The 25058-nt window shown below is 37.8% G+C and overlaps 1 protein-coding gene across 4 annotated transcripts in view; it reads right to left on the bottom strand.

Moving 5' to 3' along the window:
- The window catches only part of MYO1C (myosin IC), an 84414-nt gene that overhangs the window by 42047 nt on the left and 17309 nt on the right, over positions 1 to 25058 (bottom strand). Inside the window, exon 1 of one of the 4 annotated variants that reach the window (XM_072429413.1) lies at positions 4157 to 4552. The exons of the other annotated variants lie outside the window; for them this stretch is intronic. Within the exon in view, the coding sequence (XP_072285514.1) occupies positions 4157 to 4174 (18 nt within the window). The 5' untranslated portion in view covers positions 4175 to 4552. Of the gene's footprint in view, positions 1 to 4156; positions 4553 to 25058 lie in introns of those variants that run through there. 4 annotated transcript variants of the gene reach the window in all.

Here is a 25058-nt window from a genome sequence, read left to right as displayed (position 1 = left end):
TCCACAGTGACAATGACTTGTATCTGGGTAGCTGATGAAGAACCTGGAGCTTCATCCTCCTCCTCAGATGTAGGGGATGATGAAGACATGTCTTCATGCTGAGAGAGGTGATAACCTTTTGGAATCAAGGTGGCTCCCTTTTCCCGCACCAGTGACCAAAATCCTTTGGTATCCATGCCTTAAAAGACTAGCGTTTTCTTCAGTACCTTATATTGATAACAGTACACTGAGAAGAACAAGATTTCCAAAAGGTTGTTTGATTTCCTCAGGAGACCATAACACCAGACCAGAGAGATCTTGTTCATCCCAGGGGACACAAGGTTCTTTCATCAGAAACACTGCCTTAAGTCATACTGCTTTTTTTATCCTGTGTACTTCTAAGATTATGTGATGATAAAAGGTGAAAAGCTGTCTTAAAAGAGGTGACAAAGCATATACAGTGAAACAAATCGATTTCACCTTAAAAACAAGGCTGCCCTCAAGAGACTCCGTACACCAGGTGAAACATCTACAATTTAATATGAAGTAATAAGCTGTTATCAGAACATTGGGGTAGAGGGACACATGCAATCTTGATGCATTGGGCTCTGCAGAATATTTTCATCAACAATGTCTATCCAGTGGCATCATAATGCCCAAAAGCATTACCAGACCACCAACTTATGTCTAACATGGTTGTGATTTTGCCTGTCCACTCAATGGTTTAGGTGCTTAAACATTTTAAAGTCTTCTCGGTGACCTTATAGTTATATATGTAATGCAAATCAGCTTAACGTAAATATCAGTTTAGGAATCATTTAAAAACCTTATTCTGTGTACAATAACTATAAATGGACAGGGTGTGGTTTCACTTGCTCAATACATACACAGATTCAGCTTCCTGAACAGGGCTGCATGATAGTTGTTTTATATATGGGCAATATGTTTTACTGGGCAGTCTCACAATTCAAAGGTAAAAGACTTTCACTGAACACAGTGTGCACCTGTATGGATGATATCTTACCGATGGGTGGACAAAGTGTGACCCAGATCCTCCTCAAACAGGGGCCCACTGTCCTTCATTGCTCTCACCTCTACAATCTCTACAGGTTTGAAGGGCATGCATACAAAAAAGTAAGGGAAACAAAGCCATAAAAAAAAAAAAAATGTTAATATAAGTTTTGCAGTTATATGATGCTCCTACATCTAACAGCCCAATGATGTCTTACAGGTAAGCTCTAGCTTGTTTTCACCTTTCGCAAAAGAAACCCCCCACACATTTTAACCATTTACTCAAAAGGTCAGGATTAGAATAAATAGAATCTATACTTATTAGCAGCTTTAAGTGCGCTGAACAGCACCCGGCTTTCTTTTGGCATTACAAACTACATTCAGAAAACAAACTGCTTTGGCAAGCCCTGTCCGTATTTAGTAACTCACAGGTAAAAGGTACCAGAAACTCTTCACCAACCACCACATAAAAGGGGAGAGGGGAACATTAGAGAGGTAGGTCAACACAGGACAGGTACTGTGGAACAGTAATCACCGGAAGGTCCAAGAACAATACATTGCAGGAAAGAAAGCAAATTTATAGGTTCTACACTTTCTCTCATCATGCAGAGGCATGATGAGTTTACAATCTTGTCCTGTCACTTTATACATGTGGATCTACCACTTCAGTTAAAAAATTCAAACTCTCACAAAACCTTCCTCATATACTGGATCACATTTTAACATACACACTCATAGAAAGGAGCCAATGGTTTAACCTACTTATACACGTCAGATAATCATCACTTGAGATGCTTTTTCTATCTTGTTATAAAGGCCAAAAGCACAGATGGGATCACAACCAAAAGGGTCATCATCCAAAATCTATATAACCAGGAACTGAAAATGAACAACATCACTAAATTTAAAGGTTACAGTGCTTCAAACCTATCAATTCCTTAATTCAAAAAGCAAGTATGCCCTTCATGCATGATCTAATACTTTTGATATCCTAAAATATCCTCCATGTCCACCATGCTAACTTTTCCGTTAAAACACTTTCCAGGCCACTGACATGAATGAGTATGCAGAGAGTCAAGTCAAAACTCCTGCAACGATTCCAACATGACAACCAAAAAGCTAGCATTTTCAGATATCGGACCATGCCTTTATATATCATGACCGCTTTGCTGTGACTGAATTTCAACACAAGCCCATCTACAACTATACTCAAACAAAGTTCTGCTTTACAACAGGTTAGATTTAGTAAAGGAATATGTGAAGAGAAGCAAATAATGACATATGTTTAACAAACATTCCGCTTTTATTGATGGACAACAAACTACTGCTACATTTCAACTTTCCCATAAGGAAAAATATTTATTCATATGTGCAATACTGATTCTTGTAGATATAGCATTGTGCAGGAATATGTATGCAATTCATTTATATTTAGATTCAACACCTTAAACCACAAAAGCATACAGAAAAATGGGGGAGAGCAACAACCCCCTGTTATGCAAAAGAGTTCATAGCCCTTGCCATACACTTGTATTGCAGAAGTAACATGTTTAACATAATTAAGCAGTAAGTATTTGGATGGAAGATGAACACTCCATGCAGATAGTGACCTACTCAAAAATTGTACCAGGGACCACAGAGTTGAAACACTGGAAATCTAAACTCCTCACAGTTTAAAGAAAATGGTTACTATGTTGGTCATGCCAAATGGGACATGAAAGCAAATGCTTGGTTCAGAGGTCAGCAAAGCATTGTGGGACCAATTATAAATAAGAGATGAGAAAAAAAAAAAAAAAAAAACACACAACAACCACGGTTTTATGGGATCCAAAAAAGCCACAGGCACAAAGCCTAAATAAATGGGAAATCATCCAAAGAAATATGGAAAATGGATTAAAAGGGGGAAGGTATCAACAAGGTCAAAAAAATACAAGACCGAACACAAGTTATACAAGATCTATGCACAAAGTAAGATAAAAACTGCTGTACAAAGTTACCACAGAAGAAACCATTTCTATGGAGAATTAAGGAGAGCTCTGCACCCTCTACACAGTCAGGATGAATCCAAGCTATTTTCCCCATGATGTCATCATTACATTCAATTCACAGGGTTTCATTGTCTAGAACTTAAAATAAATATCAGTGTATGCAACACAAAAAAGGGGAACATGACTTTTTCAGTAGTGCTGGAAAAAAGGTTCAATATGGGCTTCCTACATGCAGATCCTACCATGCTAAATATATTATGAATATTTGTTAGGTAGACCTTCATATTGTACCGAGAATGCTAGCTATGTAATATATTCAGACTTTACATGATAAACAAGAACCGATAGGAACCAACCAATCAACTGAATGAGGTAGAGGCAGACACGTGCAAAAAAACATTCATTTCCCGATCAGAGTTAAATTTACTAAGATCATTAATAATAGGATTACAGCCATTCTAGAGTGCAGAACTTTTTAATTCTCAATTAAAAAAACACCAGTAATATTAATTGTAATAACTGCACTGTAAAAGCACAGAAAACAAGACAATCTAAGCCAACACAAGCAACATAACAATGATAGTTGTCCCTCACAATTAAAAGTTAACTAAACATACAAATTCTAATCTTGTCCTTCATGCAGACACCTGGACGATCGCGTGGGTTGCCCGACAAATTGAAGCTTTTTAAAGTTATTCTGCTCTGGAAAGCAGTGGTCCTTTTTATAAAGCCTGGGAACACTATAGAAAAGGACTGAAAAAGAGTCTTGCAGCCTGACAAGTACCTGACCTTACATCATATGGATTTTCTTTTACCTCTGCATTATGTATACACACCAAATCCAACCACATCATACATCAGAATCTTTCCTTCAAGGTATTCTATTCCTACTTTTAGCTATTGATATGACAGGACTTGCAATTAATTGCTTTTACATGCGATTTTGACCTGTTTTACTATTCCTCCTAAACATTCATACCTTACCAGGTAATTTTGTGTCTGTGTAAAACATTTTGGGGGCGTTGTATCAAAAGAAAACTTGTGAAGCTGCCATAGAAAAGGCTTTATCTATCGCTATACATAGCATATAGCCATTTGAAATGCCTTTAAAGCAAGCCAAAAGCACAAGCCAGAACAATAAATAACATTTAATTTCAAAGCTAGTTATAGAAGCTCACCGCCGCTCTGTACTTCATAGTTACTGTCAGTGGCTCCGATCTCCCAGGCAAAAAAGATTTGTGAAGCACTGCAGACAGCAGCACAGTTTCCAGGTAAAACCTTTTTTTTTGTCAAATCCTGTAATGCTGCATCAGTACAACCATAAGTCACAACGCAGACTTCATAGTCTGGGGAAAAAACATTTTGTAGTCATCCAGCTTTCTGAGTGAAAAAACACAGTTTTAGTGCATTTGTACAAAAGAAAATTCAGAGCAAAACAACAATCCTGCCTGATGGCTATGTGAACACAGCAAATAGAAGCATTATACAGGCTTTCTTTTCTACTCCCAGAGGGAAAAAAATTGAGCTAAAATGTGCTTCCAGACTGAGTTCAGGCGTCACTGGCAGAGAAAGACAGGAATGAAAAGGAGGAATTAAAAAGAAAAAAAAAGGGCTGGGAATCTTGGGCTGCAGCCCAAACCTAATAAACACAACACACAAGGCAGGGAATGGGAGCATGTGATTGGTGGGCCTCTCACTCCTCCAGTTCCTGCATGCTGCTGCACATTTTTTGCTGTAAATTACTTCACAGAACATACATCTGAGAAAAAAAGCATGCAGGTGACGAAGTCAGGTGTAAAGAGAAGCGAAGGGTGACTTCTGTACACAACATTCCTTGTTCAATTGCCACATTTTCCTCATCCAATGAGTGCTCTAATCTGAATGGCTCTTCAAACACCAACTGGAAAAGCAACTGATACTTTGTAATCATTTCAAATATTCGCATTACATATTACTTATTACAAAGGAATGTAAAATTTAGTAAATTGAACCTTAAAATGGAGCATAAAAATCTGCAGGCAGGCTTATTGTAGCAAAAAAGGGCACTATTTTCGCGTGTGTACAGCGCTCGTCAGACGTCGTTCATGGATCCATCCTGGCAGATCCATAAAAGAACAAACGATCGTAAAGTGAAGGGGATAGAGCGCACTCACTCATTCTCCCTGGAGCAGAATGGCACTGTATGTACAGCGCTTGTTCATGCATCTTTCAGACTTTCCAACGACAATTCTTGGGTGTGTGTACATGTGTACATAGCCTTAGACCCCACCTTATGAACATGCCAATATGTACTAAAGTGCCAAAAAAAAAAAAAAAAAAAAAAAGGATAACTAGTAGAAACTGTAAAATGGTCTCTCAATTTACTCAGATGAACACCACTGATAACGGATGTTTTGAGGGGGGGGGGGAACTTTGTTGCCTAACTGCCACTTTGTCCCTTACATTGACCTTAAAATTGGCCAAATGTCAAAGCTTTACACAGTAAAATACCCCTAACTTACTAAATATCTACAAAAAAGCTTCCCTCCCACAATGAAGTAAACCTGTCTAGACAGAAAATGTGGCTGCCATGTAGGCTAAATTTTTTTTTGTGCTGGCTGCCTTCCTATCATGATGAGCTGGCTTAATACTTTGTGAATTACTGACCAGAACAGACAGAAGGCAGCAATGGCAATCTATATTTGTTTTGCCGTTTAAGGACAAGTATCCTAAAGCTCATCTCTGAACTACTAATCCTCTACTCCCCTTAAAGCTACGTACACACTTCCAATTATTATCGTTGGAAAACGAACGACGAACGATCCTGCACGATATCTACGAACGATCGTATAGCACCGATCCTGCACATAGAGATAACGACACGATCGTTCGTAGATATTGTACACACAATAGATACGATCGTTTGAACGATAGAGGAACTATGTGCACGACAGGAAAGTGAACGAACGTTCGTTCATTACGCATGCTCAGATCATGGACGATCAACGAACGACCGTACACACGAACGATGTTCAACGATCGTCGTCCAATCCGATCCGCCGGTCCGGTCGTTCGTTTCCANCGACTTTCCTCGTTCGTCGGCGTCGTTGGTTACTTTTTTACGAATGATTTTTTGCCCAATCGATCGTTCGTCGTTCGATTGGAACGATAAAAATTGGAAGTGTGTACGCACCTTAAGGCTTATCATCCTCCCCTCTAACTTGCTTTAAAAAAAAATTTCAAACTCTTATCTTGTTTATAGAAGAAGGGCTCCAACTCTTAAGAGTGACCACATTGCTGCTTGTCCAGTAGTGAGGTCCCCTCAATATTCAGTAGTCCACAGCAGTGTAATTGGTACAAGGAGGCATGTAGGGACTATTCTGTGTTTGGAACATCTGCAATGCAGGATTAGCAGTCCCCTGCACAAAGAAACATGACTGGAAAGGGAGCCGAGTGGCAGATTTAAAGGAGTAGATCTTGCTTCACAAAAGGTAAGAAACCAGTCAGGAAGGGTTATAAAGGTGTGGGGAAGGTGGGATATTTACCAGGGGATGAGCATAAGGAGACCATAAACTGCCCAACCCATTCCTCCTCCAAATGCCATATATCAAAATAAGCAAATTACACATGAAGATTTTTATACTTGCTGGAAAATTCCTCATCATTAACTACACGTCACTTCAGACTGTTAAGGAAGTCACAAGATGTAGCAGTTGGTTGCAATCCAAAAGTTAGATTTCTTTCAGACAGTCTTATGAAAAGAGAAACTCCAAGGTTATGGCTAGCTGTACATCTCAAAACCATATAAATCGCATATAATTTAGGAAACACTCAGAAGCAGAATATTGTGGTTCTCTAAACAGAATGCCTTACAATGTAGTGAATGCATGTCGGGGTCTAATATTTGTTATGTTTATGCACTCTGGTAATAGGCATGAATTCCCTTTAGTCCATCCCCATTTTGTATTTATAGCTTCATCCAGTTTTTTTATTGGGTCATACACATTCTATATTAAAGTACACTTGGGGATCGCCGAATGCGAACCCCCCCCCCCCCAAAAAAAAAAAGACACCAACACTAAATACTTTGGGGGTAGTCAGTTTAGAGAGTTACCGCTAATTGAAATAAGGAGGGGGGCCCACAAATTATTGCTGCATTATCTTGCCACAAGGGTTTCCAATTAGGATGAATGTTTGGGTGATTGACTAAACTAGTGTGCAGAATATTCAGGTAAAAGTAAAACTGAGCTCCAAGATAGGCAAATACAAGGGAAGTATATTCCCACCTAAATACTGTTGCACTGTGTAATGTTTCCAGATCGTTGCAGAACCTAACAAGAAATGTTGCCTCTGTGAAGGCCCTTCCTGTTATTAAGTCTGCTGTTCACTCCTTGAGTGAACTCCTGCCCACTCCCTGAGAAATGTTTTTTTCTCAGATTTTTAGGTAAAGGATAAATCTCTTAAAATACAACATTTTATTGAATATGTAGAACATGTACAACAAGGGGTTTACAGTTTCTATAAAGAAGAGAACGTTTAACTTTTGTGATGATGAGGAGCACTCCCTAGCACTACTTGACACGAACAGCTGCATTGTCTTCCAATATGTCATTCATATAAAATCAATTCTCAAACACAACAAAAAAAAAACATCTCTAGGCCTCTAGGAAGAATGGTACCCTTACAGATAGCCAAAAAGATCAGTGGAGTCAGGTAAACTGACCTGAAAGATCCAAATTTCTCATTGCTCAAGGAACTCCTTGACTCCTCTGACTATACGTTTCTTTGGTTCAATTAATATGAACATAAACAGCGTGCATCTTTTGTCTAAATGCTTTGTGCTTAAAACTATCTATTTTTATCATTTCTAAAAGTTGGGAAGTATACAAGAAAATACATTTAAATTGACCTTTCTGCCTGGGTCTTCCAGCCACATGTGTCGCTGAAAGTTGCTCCATTGAAACACAATGACTTAGGAAGTCCTGTATCCCAAATGTCCCCAATATGGACGTTGGCAATATTTGTGAAAACCCAATGATCCTCCTTATTGTAGTAATGTTGTGTGGTGAAGGGAGAGGCAAAGGCAGGTATGCTGCCTTTAAATAAAAAAAAAAAAAGTGTAATGACAATTCTCAAATTTCACAAGTTAATCAAAAAGCCATGGACAGACAGATGGTGTTAAATGATTTGCTGTGTGATACGTAAATCATAAATAAAATCTGCAAAATAGGAGTTCGGATTATGCAAAACCAGAAGGATATAACCAGAATATATATTTTTTTTACATTGGGCTGGGTTAAGAAAAGGTAGCATTATTCTCAACCCAGCCACCATAGTTCAGAGTACTTCTACCCAACACATTATGCATTTTAAATGCAAATACTACCTAAGGTTTGCTTTTCTTTCCACATCCATTGTTAAATTGCATTACTTACTATGCATTTAGTCTAAAAGTTTAAAATGTCTGGTATTTTTTAATGCAGAATTTAAAATGCTTTACAGCTTTAGCTTGTGGAGATTGCTAAAAGGTAGAGTTTAACCTTTACATAACCTGTCAGTCATGACCCACTATTGATATCCCCCCTTCCTACCGGTTAATTATTCTAGGACAGAATAAAGTAAAACAATTTCAGGAATGGTTTCCCCCAATGTGCATTGCAAAAAGTAAAAGATTGTGTGCACCGATTTACATGTTTATAGTTTTACAATATATGTTGTTAGCTTTACACAGGTTATATAAGACTGCTGTGTCATCAGTACCTATGGAACTGGTAATATTGCCAATACGGGATTGTAGGATGGTGTGAATGACACCATGCCCTTCTTATGCTGAGGTCAGGTACTTCACTCATGAATATTCATGCAGGCTGGTAGTATGAAAACTGCGGTACATGCTGCTCAGTAAGCAGTTGCTCTCTCCCTGTGTCTGCTCAGCAGAGAACCTCCACTTCCTTTTATGGGGAAAATATGTTTGCACTGGAAAAACTGAGAGCAGCCGGGTCTGTGGCTTCAACACACAGCAGAGTGGAAAGATCCGCTTCCAGCCTGGAATACACTTCACATTTACAGGGTATAGCTTTTGTAAGGGAAAAAAAAATCACACCCACTTAAAACAATTTGATTATGAAGAGTGGTAATAAAGTAGAGGCTCATAAAAAATCATTTGCACCAACAGCGCAGCTTTTCATTTTGCAGCACTATTTCAGTGAAGCAAAATGTAAGAATATCAGGAATACAACATTGTGTAATCAGTGACTTTTTCCAATGCGGATTGCTGTGCATTTAAAATCTGATCTTTTTACCCTACTTAAGTCATGGGAGGGAATAACACATTCAGACATGCAGTGGAGTGGGTTTATTTAGCTCATGATATGGGATGATCTGTCCTGGCATGCATTTCCTGTGCTGCTATAAAGCAAATTAAAAAAAGTAGAGCAACATAGTGACAAAATCAAAACACTCATGCCTGAGAAGACCACTATTACATTTATTATAGGCTTAAAGTGCATCTAAAGGTTTTTTATGTTGACAGAGTGAAAAAAGGTAAACTATCTTGAGATTTTTTATTGATCTCTGGAGAGGGAAATTTCCCTGACCTTTGTGTCAATTGGAGGAAATGGTATAAAAATTTGGTACACAGACTGCAAAAAAAAAAAAGTAACCCAGCAAGGGTTTTACCAATTCCCTACTTCAATTCACAAGCCTTATTAGAAAGATATTTCTAAACTTTTCTTAGCAGGTCAGTTTGGTCATAAACTGTAAACTGATGGGTTTGGAGTCCAGAGATGGTCAATGGGATGCAAAAAAAACGACCGTCTATGTAAACTGCACTGATTTGAAACTGATACGGGTCTTACCGCGCGAGTTGCGTGCACACACATTTATGGTCATATCTATAGTGTAGACCTCCTAATGTTGGTGAACACACCTTCAGATGTCTTTGCCGTTTGGGCCATACAACATGCAAAGATAACAATACTTTCAAGATGTGTCAAAGCTTGGCCACCATGAATTTTGTATTACCCAGCCCATCATACTGTGGGCAAAAAGGAATATGTAAGGATAAGACGGAAAGCTCAAAATCTACCAGAAATGTCAAATCAAGATGGCCTGCAAAATTAGATCCAGTGGTAAGGGCTACAGGCACCTCTAGAATGAAAAACTAGGACCTGAAATTGAACAAACTGTGGGGTGAATACCTACTTACACAGGTAACATACATACTCACATGTGTGCACATGGATCAAATTGAATTGTGTATAATGACTGTGTATTGTCAGAATGCAATATACCATCAGAGAAGGGCTTTATTTTCTCAGATAGGTCCAATATTTTTATTACCATTTGTACATTTGAAAAGGCTGTAAAAAGATTAAAAATGAAGACGTACCCAGCATACTGAATGTGCTTTGCCACCAACAGTTCATTATAAATAAATACAAGTGCAGGACATACACTTTATATGTATTCATATATGTACACATACATATATTTACTTCTAAAATGGCAGATACATCCCAGCAATATATTTAGGTATAAACAAGTTGTAAGCAATAAATAACCATGTGATTATACATAGATACATATTTTAGGTGTTTGTTTATGCTAAAATTTTTCTACACAAGGTGGAAAATGGTTTTCATACAGAAGGAAATATGTATCACACTGATAAGAGACACGTTCCTCATATTTGGGTCATTTTCTCTATGGTATGGTAATTATGTAATTTGTAGGTTTAAAGATCTGTAAAAGCCTGTTAAAGCAGACCTATCATAATTTTTTTACATTGTATACTGGGGTGCCTATATAAAAATGAAAACATTTTTTTTTATACACCCCTTCGGTTCAATATTTACTGCCATGGCAGTAAAAACTGAAAGGGATAACCCAAAGTCACCTGTAGGCTGCTCTTTCTGCTCATGCTCAATCTCAGGCATGTGCAGAAGGTGCTTTTCCTAAATGATTTTGCTCATTCCAGCATGCACACAGATATCCAATGTATAGATGTGCATGTGTCTGTATGTTGGGGCTGGGATGAAGGGTGCTAAAATGGTTTTTCCTTGTGGCATCAGAGGGGTTACAGCTTATGCCCTTATGGTGAATACTGCTCAGTTCCTGCTCCAAAGCTAAAGGAAACAGGATTTCCTCCCTCCTCAGTGAACACAATTCCAGGGGATGGTATCTAATCTTGGGAAATTGCTATATAAGGCCAGGTCAGGCATAAATGGTTTGCAATCTGGTTCTGAACAAATGTCCAAAACAGAAACAAATCTAAAAATGAAATGATGGGAGATTTTAGTAAAGACCTTTTAGTGCTACGGCCTGGAGGTAAATAAACTACAACCCGTCTAAAGAAAAACACTCAGGCACTTTAGGTCTAGTACACATGACTGACTGCACATAAAATGCAATTAGTGAACATGCGGTTAAAAAATCCAAAAAGCTGCAAACATTTTTATAAGTATCTGGCTTTTGTATAATTTGCTCAAAGTAAGCATCCAGAATTCTGATCAGATGAATTTGTACACTTGATACAACTTGTGTTCGTTTATTCAAAAATTATCAGCACATCCAATCTGTCCACAACTGATCAGAAACCGAAAAAAGCATTGGTCAATTACCATGGATCAACAGGTATTTTAAAGAAAACATGCAAATTTATAAAGACACAATGTGACATCGGTCATTTATAGCAAAGCTACAGCACATTTGTGACAGCCACCAAAAATCCTGATGCGCACCTTGCCTGAGCTCCCTCGCTGCAGGCAGGGACAACATCCATTGCTTCTGGGTCTGGTGGACCATGCGACCTCCTGCCCTGAAAGCGCTCAGGTCTACCAGGCAACTGCTAGACTCAATCAATGTCACAGGACCAGGGAGTAATGTAAGCACAAACAACCAACATCTGCTTCTGCTGGGGTTTGGGACTTTAGTGCCACCTGTGATGGAAGCAGAAGCACAAGAATGGCGAGTATTATGGGTTTGAGGGAGGCAGGGTTGAATCCTTTACAAAACCACTGTTCATTTACCCAGAATAGGAAGGGCACTGAATGTTAAGACTTAAAGGATACCTAAACTCAGAATTTTCACTTTACATAAAAAAGGTAGACAACCCTTTTATTGAAAGTTGAGTTTTTCATAAGTGCAACACCCTTGAAAAGAAAATGCAGCACTGCCCCTTTAATTCTTGATTGCCTAGGCGGTCAAGAATGAATTGAGGCGCAGAGCTTCCTGGGATACCTACATCACTCCTCCCAAGAGGCTATTGGCTGCTTCCTCTGCTCATGCCCCAGCATATCGGGCATGCGCAGAAGGAGCCCTTTCATCAATAGGGAAAAATTGTAGATCTTTGCAAAGTTTTTCCAAATCTACTATCTGCACAGTGCGAGATCGGGTGAAAAAGAATGCGGGAGAAGAGAAAAGATGGCAGAACCCGGCACTGCTTCTGTGCTGGGCCGCAGACAGATAAGGGGACGACCTGGGACCAAATGGAGGAAACTTCCCGATGGACAGACTGATATGCAGGATTGAAGGTTAGGTGTGATTTTTTTGTTTTGGGTTTATTTCCGCTTTAATGACAATTTACCTATACTTTATAAGTAAAACTTAGCAGTTGCTTTGTCACAATCTAGTTCTTTTTTTAGTACATGGAAAACTAAATTTCCCTACACAAGTTATTTGCATTAACATGTATGAGCAGAAACAGCGTTTGAACCATCCTGAACATGAAAGGCATTGTTGACTGGACCCATTTCAGAATTACATGAAACTGTATATGTTTTACAGAATGATGAAGATGGGTAAATGAATTCAAAGAATTTCTACTCTGATTATTTGGTGCAAGATGCTATTATATTGTTAAAGTACTCAAGAAGGATCCTCAAAATGTTACGGTTTTCTTAAAGCAGGAAAGTTTAAAGTCAGTAAATAGAATCCCAAAGCATCAAAACAATAGTATTAGGACTGATCAATACCAGCTACGCTGGGCTGCTTGGGCAGTGTTACCAAATGCAGTCCCAAAGTAAGCACACAAAAAACATTTGCAAGGTCTTGCATGTAGCCATTTATAGGGAGTAATATTGCAGTGTATGTTGAAGTTCAAAACCCCCCACTGGCCAAATTAATTTAAATTCTAAGCAAAGGCAAGGTAGAACCGGGGAAAAAAAGTCTGTGAATCTTAAAATTTTTGGTGCAATTTCTACAGAAGCAAAAAGGTACCCAAGATGCCAATACAATACAGCATAAACCACGGTACCATCACCCAAAAATAACTGGATTGACACCCATGTTTTGATGTCAAATCATAAACATATGTCAAGTTTCAGTAAAAAAAAAAAACTGCTGGGGAAAGAGAGTTGGCTTTAACATTATAGGCCCCACAAATAAAGTGCTGACATATTCTACCTGTTCGCCCAGTTTACATAGTTACACAACGTTTCTGCAATATAATGCCCTGTAATGTGCACGCCAACAGGAAACTTTCAGTGCACTTCCTTTGAGAGCTATCAGCTAGGATCCAAATGTTTGGCATCCACTTGCTGCTTTCCTGGATGACTGTGGCAAATGGAATTTCTAGTGCTCTCAGCTGCAACAACATAACCCGGCTTCAAGAATGAGAGCTTTTTTCTCCCTTCTAGGTATGGAGTGCCCTGGGATTTCAACATTTTTTTTTCATCCACAAAGAATATGGAAAATATTTGTACTTCCCACAAAAAATATACAGCTAACAATAGAAATAACTAAAGCCAGGCTTTAAAAAAAATAAAATAAAAAAAAGGCATTTAGTTGATAAAACAGGCAAACAACATTCTTACCTATTCATACTTCCTTTTTTTTTTTTACCCTTTTTTTCTATTGCCCCCACCCCACAACATTGCATAAGTTCTGTTCTTTATAAGGCCCACATCGTGCACACTATTGTTTAAGATTAGGAATATGATCAGTTTAAAATTTTGGATCATTTCTCAGAGTTACATGAAGGTTTCATTGGCATTTTCCTGGTTATACACAATTTCATGGTCTAAGAAGAAATTTTAAAACTCTTTTACTCTGTATACACCCAAAAATGCTTTGAAAGAAAAGGTATTTACACTATTTCAAGTGTGTGGTTTGGGTGCTCTTCAGCCCTGACCTGCATCATCTGTCAATCTATTAGAGAAAGGTTAAATTAAGGTGAGACTGTTCAGTACAATCTTTTGGCCCAGGGGAAATTTGGGAAGTCTGAGAAACATAGTGGTTCTCTTTTTAATTTCTGTACATATTAGTATAACATAAAAAAAGATGTGGCCCTTGACAAGACAATGTGAAAACTGCAAGTCCAGAAAAGCAAACTTAGCCTTTCAGCATAGTGAAGTCATCCAACATAGTATAATTCTTAGTTTAGGTCATTAGTGATGGTACAAGCAACTGAGAAGCAAAAAATAGAGAAAAAAAAAAAAACAAGCAAAAAAACTAAAAGTAGCCTAATGAAACTGAGTGACTAAATCCAAATGCTTTGAAAAACCTTTGATACTATCTAAATAAGTTTCAAGGCCACAGATCAATGACTAAAGATGTACACGGGCCCTTGACTTCTCTCCAAATCTTGTTTTAAGTGATCATATAGCAAAACCACGCAAAAAAGCTGTTCTTATAATTGAAACAAAGCCTTGACCTCTACAGATGCCCATGCTACTGAACACTAGTGTAGTTCTCAGGAATATGTGGGAATATTGCAACATGTGTCCAGTTCTTTGTAAATCATTTTTTATCACACGCAGAATGGATGCCTGGAAGTCCCACAATCAGAAACCTGGATCTCATTTGTTCCCTGAACCCTCAGATTGTGTACCACTGGTCACCACATATGTCAATAAGTGTGGAGGTCTAATCTCCTTGCATGGTGCCTGCTGTGTGCTCTGGTATGGTTTACACTGTAAAAGTTCATAAGCACCGAGGTGTGAATGGGCCCTACCAGTTCATACGAGAATAATTCACATAATCTCATGGAATTTCACATAGAGGAGAGGCAGAATTTTAAAGCTTCTTTTAGGAGGTACAGGCTAATATTTTACTCAACAATCATTATCAACTATAGGACAGTGTTTTAGGAGTTCCACAAACTCAAAATGCTTATGCCTAGATGTTTTGGGCTTTACATTTTCATAACAAATAAGCAACCCGAGTGTGAGCAGCTAGGGACAAATACCCACAAAGCAATATACAAGTGTACATTTTTGTTTGAAAATTCGAGTGGGCAAAGGCATAAGAGTTCAATGAATGCAGTCTTCTGGCAATGTGTATTTATCAGGCTGGTACCAACCATAATGTTAAAATAAGGCAGCTAATTAATTTGAGAAAACAACAGTCTCCAGATTGTGAACAATGAACAGAGAGGAGACCAATAAGAGGACTCTTGTGTATAAAAGGCAAGTTGGTACAGACCCACAATCCTCAGCAGCAGAAGTCTGTGTGCTGCATTCCACATGCACTTGTTATGTAGGAAGTCCACAGGGACCCCAATAAGCTGTTATGTTCATGGCACAAACCTTTAAACCCTGCAACTAATAAGACAGACATGCAGCAAAGCACGGGGAATACAAAGTATAGTACGTTGGTATTTAGACTTACCATGCACTTACTCCTTCATTACCACTTTGCAAATGTAAAATAAAATGAAAAAGAAAAACAACAATTGCTTTGAGATAAACAACGTTTATCACAAATATTCACCAGTTTTAACATTTTCAATGGAGCCTAGATGCTAGGTCATGTTTTTTTTTATTTTGGAATTGATGGAATTTAAAAAAAACAAGTGTATTAGCATTTGCTTTTGTATTAATGTTTTGTTCATTGGGAAAGGTGATCAGTTAGCAACCTACAAAGTTTGCTAAACCTCATTGCTAGTGATTCACTACTAAGCAGGACTTGAAAATGAAAAGCAGCACCACCTCTCCAAGTTTTTATCTACCACCACAAACCCCTGACAAGAAAACATAGGTAGACATATGTGAATAGTATTGGTCTTCATGAATTATTCTGAGCCTTTCTCCTTGTAATTAAAATACTTAGGGAAAAACCACATTAATTATTAAAAGCAGCACCTGGGAATTGTATATGATGACTTAAGTAACAGGTTCTGTCTGCCGACACAGACAACTGACCTGCATACTATAATATTAATATATATTGCAACAAAAAAATAGTGAAAGTAACCAGTTTGTGATCCATGGTGAATAATGCTAAATGTAAACCAAAGCCTTTACAATTCAAAAATTCTTAGCAGTAATACAGAATATATTTTGTGATGTTCAATTCCTGGAAAAGAACTGTATTTTTGATTAATATTTTCTCAAGATGCATAGCATAGTGTCCACCTTCAAAGCTCACATTGCCCACTTGCAAACTTATTCTTAGTTCAAGCTATTGTCTGAAAACACACCTAAATGCCAAGAGATGTTTTATTAGCATCTGCAACATGGGTCATAGCTGATCTCTTTAAAATACACGTTTCTAGCAATACCAGTATGAATATTTGCTTTATGATTGATTTATTGTTGTCATTTGCCTTGGAAAAGTTCACTTTCTGTGCAATTCCTCATGAACTGTACGTTTACCTTGAACTGCAAAACAAAGGCATTGATCTATGGTTACCAACTCATTTGACTGCAGCCTCTTCCCCCAAGAAAGACATTTATACAGTAGGTTAAATCTCCTCTTGTCTCTCCGCAACAACTAAGTAAAAGCTCCTTAGAGGGTTTTAGAAGGGCATTTATGGTTCTTGATCATTAATCCCAGCAGGTTTGTCTTTGGAGATCGTAATCTGTTCAGGAATTAAATGTTGTCTGACTGACTCCTTTCCAAGATCACTAGCAGGGTTTTACTTTTCCAATGTGAAGTGTTAATGAACCTAAACTGCACAAGCAGTAAGAAACCAGAGTTGAATAGATGGAATGCAATGCTAATACATACAGAAATATATGCTTGTCACAGAAATTTACATTCAAGTAAATAACCTGAATGCATGAAAATAAGTCGAATGAAATGCCATCTAACCCTAAGAACATCATCCTGCCATCAATCGGGATTGCATTATTTATAGGCTATTTTAAAGCTGAAATGGAAGGTCATCATTCTTTTTTTATTATTATTAAACAGGATATATATAGTGCCAACATATTACACCGTGCTGTACATTAAATAGGCTTTTTATTTTTAATTTACTCCTATTGAACATGCAATTGAAACATTTGCAATTACTTGATCTCGTTCAGCCGTTTCATTCTTTTCAGAGGGGTCAGTATACCATTCTAACAGACCAACCATCAAACTTTTTTTTATCAGGAGGGCTAACAAGTAACACCTTAATCTAAAAAGTGGAGCATTACTTTTAGCTGGTCATACAGAGCTTATTTTACAATCTTGGCACACTCTAGTGCTGGAAATGAATCAAGTCTACACAAATGTGTTGAGGTTATGCCAGGTACAAGAGAAGGAACAGGGGGAGGAAAGTTTAGGTCTTCTTCAAAGTTGGGCACCTACCTGAAGGAATAGTTATAGCAGTTTTGGGTAGGTTAGCGTCTGCTTAATAACAGACACTAAGCAAAGGGGTAAAGGTTAGGCACCACAACATAAGTTGTTTATTTTCCAAGAACGCCAGCAGGGTGCCTGTGTATATCACAAAGCTTTTTGATTGGGGGTGAAAGTATTGGGATTCTGGATTGTAAGCTCTTCGGGGCAGGGTCCTCTGTCATTTGCAACCCCTATTTAATGTACAGCACTGCGTAATATGTTGGCGCTATATAAATCCTTTTAATTAATATTAATAATAATAACAATAATAAGCTATTCCAGGTCAGGCACTTGGTAAGCCTTAACGGCCTTAATTATTATTATTATTATTATTAATATTAAACAGGATTTATATAGCGCCAACATATTATGCATCGCTGTACATTAAATAGGGATTGCAAATGACAGACTAATACAGACAGTGATACAGGAGGAGAGGACCCTGCCCCGAAGAGCTTACAATCTAGTAGGTGGGGGATTTTTACACGCAATAGGATGGGAGATATGTAGTGGTGGGAAGTAGTGATGGACTTAATGCAAGTCAAACCAACCACCAGGAAACTAGCATCTTCAGAAAGAGCAGCACTAGCAGTCCCCCCATTCTTCTGACTTTGAATCATACAGCTCGGAAATTAAGTTGCAATTACAGTAATTTTGTACCATTGAAACGTCTGTTAGGAATTGGAGGATTTCCAAAACCCACCCTGAATAGTTTTGTTTATGTCTTGAGTCATAACCCACATTTTTTGCAACCAATTATTTTAATGGTCATTGCAAATATGAGAGATTCCAAATAATTTCTGTTAAAAAGGGCAGCTAAAGGCCGATTTTTGCTCGTCTTTGGCTGGCTATCTGCTTTCACACTTCCAAGAAATAAAAAACTGAGGTATTTTGACATGATACATTCATAAAAAACTGTATATTGGTCTAGATAGCCCCCACAGAAACTTACAACCTTGGTAAATTTCCAGTGTCCTATAAACTCAAACATGGAGAGCTCCAATATGTGCTTTGGCCCACAAGTATCTCTTTACTGGTCACTACCAGTGACAGAAGGACAATCCAAGCAAGATCTGCCCTCATTTGACATTAGATTCCCAGTATTGAGCTATGGATAATAGCCGTTTAGGACACAGGGTATGGGTGGCTTGATGGATCCTTGGCAAACACTTTCTAAGGGGTTAATGCAACAAAGATGCATTTCATTTTGTGGCACTGATACTAGTTCTGTGAAACAACTGCAAAAATAATCCAGAAATGAATTACTACAGCATCAGCACAGATAAGCAGTCATCGCTCCAATATCAGCCTGTCCTAAGCCACACCTGTTCATAAAGCAAACCTGGGATGAGAGCAATGTGGGGGCCACCACTGCTGCACAAAGCTGATTTTGTGGTTAGGTCGTCCACTGGCTTCGGTAATTATTAAGTTACTGAAAAAAAATGTTGCAGGTCATTGATTCAGAACACAGAGGCCTATATTTTATGCTGGTGAATTGCTACTTTTTTTCTTTACAACAGTCAATTTAGTAGTGAGTCAGGGTATTTACATATCATTTTCTATGTTTATGGGTGACTCAGTGACTTAAAACTCTTGCCTTGCAACACTGGGGTTCGATTCTCAGTCAAGACACAACCTACATGAAGTTTGTATGCTGTCACCAAATTTGATTTGGTTTCTTCCTTTAAAGAAACATAAGAAAAAGTATTGCAAACTCCTTGGAGGGGGAGTTAGTACCATGACCATGGACTCCTTGGAGGGAAAACTTAGTGACATGACCATGGACTCCAATGTGTTCATATACTGCATTTGATAAGTTGTAACAAAGCAACACTATATAAATGCAAATTCATAACAAAATATGCAATTTTCAGTTTATGCCTTTAGGTGTCCACTTGGCAAAGTTAAGTTAAAACCAAAGAAAAAGGAAAAAAACACACACCAACTCAAACTTTCTTTAGCAAAGAGTTTAATAAATCAACAATCTGCAATCAGCAGTACCCATTCCATAAATCAGACATTCCACATTCCTCTGAAAGAGGGAAGGGCAGAAATGACTTAAGGATGCCCAATAACTCATGGTTAGGAAACTTCCACTCCCTGAATATTTGTGATGGAAAAAATGTTTTATTAAAAGAAGCAATCCATCTGTTTTCAGAGGAGCCTCCACCCGAATGCCATCATGGTGCTAATCACCGACATGCTGTAGAGAAAGCCTTGGCATTGCAAGCATTCCTGACACAGTGTTAGCCTTCAGCCCTCAGAAAGCGCCTGGGTGTAAGATGACGAAATGTAAATTCCAGCCTGTGGAACGCCATCAGGTCAAGAGATAAACAAGCCCAAAAAACGAACCAATAACAAGACCACAAGCTTGCGCCACACTTGTCTCAAAGGCTGCATTCATGGAGTGCCAGCCTGCAAAGACCATTCGTAACCTTTCACTCACTACACTCACAACAGATAAGGGGAAAATCCACACACTCAGTAACTGCTGGGCTTATTCAGTCAGGTTAGACAGGCATGCTATAGCAATGACTGTACTATAAAGAATAGGAAAGCACCAAATGATAAAGAAGCCCAAATCAACTTGATATACTTTATCATTTTTCTAATTAAGACCTCCAGGTTTGCTGGATCACCCAGCTTCACTGATGTATCTTCTCCAGCTTGGAGAGCTTTAATAAACCAGGCTCATTATAACAAACCAATCTTATTTAATTTACTGTAGTCATAGGGGTATAGAATTGTTCCCTCAAGGGCTTTCTTTCAAATATAGTCATGGAGAGCTGTGACAGGAGAAAGGAAACACCACACACTTTGCAACCCTATTAGCACTATTAGATAAATTGTACAACATGGACAAGTCTTAGCACAAATGTATGATGGGACTAGAGATCAGACTTTTCAGAGTCAAAGCTCTAACTGTGATACAGGTTGACATTCAGAAAATCGAAATAACTGCAGTATCCATGTAAATATAGAGAGTGGACTATACGGATTGCAGGCACTCTCGGCCCCTATATACACACATTCCTAATGTCGGCACTATGCAGTACACCAACACTAATGTTACAGTTAGTACTAAGAGGTCTGAGAATTTTTAAGGGGGACCTCACGACATGTACATAATGTGTCACAGAAATAAAAGGTTCATGTAAATACCTATATATTTTTCAGTAAAGCATATGCTACATTGAAATGGAAACCTCAAACTTCACATACCTACATGTTAGGGAAGGAGCCTTGAGCCAGTAACTGTTACTAAGTAAGTGTTACTGAAATTGGCATTTCCTTCACTGTTGTGTTTAAAAGGTCTAAAAAAAAAAATAAAATAAAAAAAAATGATCTCTTTTTTAAAAGAACAGATATCAAAAACCACATAAGCATTTGTGCAATGGGTTGCCATTTAATGTTAATGACACTTCAAATCCACCTTAGTAGCACACTGCAGATGAATATGCAGCAACGCACCACAGTGCACGGATAAACTAAATTTCCATGTAATGGAAATGGGCTGCCAAATGCTGATCTCAGCAGAAATCACTAAATTCCATATATGAAAACTAAACTGAAAGCATGCAAGCAGGCCTCAATGTGTAATAAAGTAATGTTTACATTCTATTTTATGATCATCACCAACTTGTTTATAATGTTCCAATATTTTATGCAGCTCTGTAGATGACAAATCTACCTACTGAGCAAGCACAAACATTAACACAGGAGAAGAGAACTCAGTTGTATCAGTCTTTAGAATGGAATCTTGCTATGTGAGCGACGTGTTCCAGCACCAATAAAATAATGTCAGCTGGCAGGCTGCCCGTCATAAAAAGGAAGTTTTTGTTTTTTTCTAAAAAGGATAAAGTACTGTGCACAGTTTACAGACCTGAAAAACCTATTTTATTTGAAGTAAATTCATGAGCCTGATCTATGCTTCATTAAGTGCATAATATATTCACAACTGCAGCATGCAGGCCTTCCAGTGACAAACTTAACAATGATCCAACAAGCATCAGTGCTTTTTATGTAGTGTTTAGCCACACATACGGAGTTACATGTTCAGCCATACACACCCAACTATCCTTCCATCAGCCACCCAAATAAAACAAGAATGTCACAGTTTTAGGCTTTTAGGTAAACTTTCTATGTTCTGTCTAAAGAGCATAGTAACAAGATTATAGGATCTTGTTGACTTGATAAAAATGCAAAAAGTTGTTGAAAGGCTGGCACTGCAAAAAAAAAGGTATTTAAAAACCATTGTAATTTCTATATTTGCATTTCCCTGTCCACCATAAATGAAGAATATCACACAGGCAAAAACCTGCAGCCAATTCCTTGATTGTGTATATGCAATAAACTATACAACAAATGTTTCACAAACATGCAACGTTTCATGAGGAAAAATGTACAGTTGGTGGAGAATAAAAGGCAGATGCTGTTGTCTTATGAATAATGAAAAAAGTTCATAAAATGAATGACAACAAAAGCTTTGTCATTATACACAGCATTCACCCCAAGGCAACTGCAGCCTTAGCAACACTCCATGCAATGGTTCCCCTTACCTTCAACATGCTGCCTGGCTACCTGGAGTTAATGAAGCAGACACAAAACGTTAGTAACATGCACTGATTACATCTATTTTTTTTGCCAAAAACACATCTAAGGAAATTCCACTCGCTTTAAAGAGCACAACCAGACAACAGCACGGTTTTCAAGTTTGTCTACTGCAATATAATAAGCGTCTGCTAGCAAAATGGGAGAAAATGGTTTTCTATTGTAGAAGAAAGGTGCTGAAGAATACCCACTACTTGATACTGTTACTGATCTTCCAACGTTTTTAATGTTATGGAATTGTCTTTTTATTGAAAAAGTAAATAGGTCAGTCAGAAAGCAGAGATGCAGCATATTATAACATAGGTAATGCAGTAGATACAGTTTGGAGTCATCAGTTTGGAGTCAGGAAGTGGTCTGTGAGTTACCACATCGTATCCAATAAGGAAAATAGCCCCCCAGACATGGAATACATATGTTCTATATCAAATGCAAGTTTGTCATGAGTAGAAAGTTTACCCCATGATTTGGTATAAAATAGGCATGTATATATACCCCTTTATCTAACATCTGGAATCCTTAAAATAGAACCCAATCTAAAACAGTGGCTTGGTTAAAGAAAGAGGAATAGAACTCCTGTTTTGCTTTTCATGTCCTGGATTTCATACAACTTCCTATGCTGCAGCAACAACAGATAGTAAAGCTATTGTTTTAACCTTTATTACCGCTTTTTTGGGGGGTAATAAAGGTTAAAACAAGGCATAAAGGTTAAATTATAAAATGAGGCAGTGTCCTCATTTTATAATTTAGCCAAAATGCTTCTTCCAATCTCACAATGGGAAAGAAAGAGAACACAACACTAGTGACTTATTGAACCATATTCTGAAAAATCCCAACTAATGCTCACATCTGTTACATACCAAGACGTAAAGGTATATATGCAATGATTTTATAGGTCTTTGTTCCTTCTATGTCCAATCTATTTTAATGGTCTTGTAACTGCTGGAAATTTACAACGACATATGCAAATTCGTCTTTTGTAGGATATCCATTTAGAGTTGTGTAGGTTATAAATATTTTGCATGATATTGATATGCTAAATTTTGTACAGGGGGCCCTCATGCACCTATGTGTAAATCTCAGCCATGGAGTAGCTAACTGTATCAATGAGAATCCTATAAATACCAACTTGCTTTACAAAGATTGCAGGTTTCATTTTTCTAGAATAGTTAATGCAATAAAATGTAACATTTTACTAAATTACTATGGGATTCCTATGACCAGAATCCCATCTTTTTTCTGCTGTTGCATTGATAAGATAGGCCCCAAGTCCTTTATTTTCTGTTGTCGTAACAGTAAATGAGCCCTTAGCAGCATTTTTATGCAGTTTTTTTTTCTCAATACAATCAAAACAATTAGTTACCACTTCTTAACTTGCACCCACAAACATCATCCATCGACAATGAAAAGGAATTATTTTCTCTTCTTTTACTTCCTATATCTCGTTTCAAGCAGTTGTAGATGCTAATTATGCATTTCTAATCCGTGTGCAATCCTCAGGTGAAATGGCAATCCTGCATTCACAAGTCAAATTAGTAGCGGTTAATTTGACTGCTACATTTAGATCTCTGACTACCGGTAAACAAACTGATCATTTCTATAGCACTCTAGGTGGCTGACCATTTTTTATTGTATACATTTGCTTATTGTGATAGTGCTATATATGTGAGCCTTTCCCTGCTGAACTTAACAAAAAATAGGTTTCCAGATACCTGCCTATCTATTGTAAATCATGTTGCCCAAGGTTGAAAGGTCTAAAGTGGCACTTTTGTAGTAAACCTTTAAAGCACAAAAGGATGCTACTGAGCATATTTAAAGCAGACCTATTATCTGAATGCCAGAACTTATGTAGAACTTTCCCTTTTACACAATTAAAACATTTTCTATTTTTTTTAGTTTTTTGGAATTTGGCCCCCCTTCCATCTTTACTGGCGAGGTGAAACCTGAAGCTTACTGGGATGTTTGTGTCACATACCCCAGAGAGCTGCTCCTTCTGTGCATGCCCAAGGTCAGGCACTGTATCATCAAGGGATTTCCTTTAAGGTAAATAAACCAGTGCACAATCTAACGCATGAGTGTGATTCCTGCACCTTTATTTACATTTGGAGGTCATAAGATCTAGCGCATGTGCAGTGCAAGAATAGGCAACCTCTTCAAGATAAAAATGTGTGGAACATAACAGGGAGCAACAGAAAGAAGACAAAAATCAGGACAGTACAGGAGTTGCTGGGTGTAGTAAGTACATAGATTGAAGGCTTTCAAAACGAAAAAGGTAAATCATTTTTTTCCCTTAGTTTCTGTTTAATATCTTGGTAATATTACTGTCTTAATGTTTAAAACTGGAAACAATACTTGCTTTTAATCACATTTAGAATATACACAGTTCTAGACACCACTAACACTACAAAAACACATATGCTTCATATTTTCTTGTTTGCACCTTTTATAATTCTCTCAAAAAACCTTAAAAAATTAAATATATAAATAAAGTGATAGGTTTGAATTCTTCCCATGGCTTCCAGAGACACCGCTGTCAGGGGAGGGAAAAGCATTACATATCCTCACTAGGCAGGTGTCAGTTTCCGATCAATCAGCAGCCATTGTGAACTGAGAAAACGAACATTCTTTCCTCAAGTGTCAGTTGCACAGTTGAACTTTGCAATGCCACAGCCTCACACTGCACCCCTATTCAAGTAACACCTCTCCTCCACCTCATTTGTTTGTGTAACTGCTCAAATGGCATTCTAAGAACCTATGCAGGTTAATCCAGTGTGAAAAAAAGCCAGATACCACATAACAGTGACATAGCTGCAGAACAGTCCAAATTCTGTCAGAATTTAAAAAAAACAAAAAAAATGCAATAAAATAAAAATTTGAAGGATCCTTGAACTGTGTCTAAAGTCATATGTAAAGCCTGTAGTAAAAAGAAAAAAAAGACACAAT

Source organism: Pyxicephalus adspersus, chromosome 1 (genome assembly GCF_032062135.1).
Source record: "Pyxicephalus adspersus chromosome 1, UCB_Pads_2.0, whole genome shotgun sequence".
In the NCBI taxonomy this organism is placed as follows: Eukaryota; Metazoa; Chordata; class Amphibia; order Anura; family Pyxicephalidae; genus Pyxicephalus; species Pyxicephalus adspersus.
This window is presented reverse-complemented; position numbering and strand designations above follow the sequence as displayed.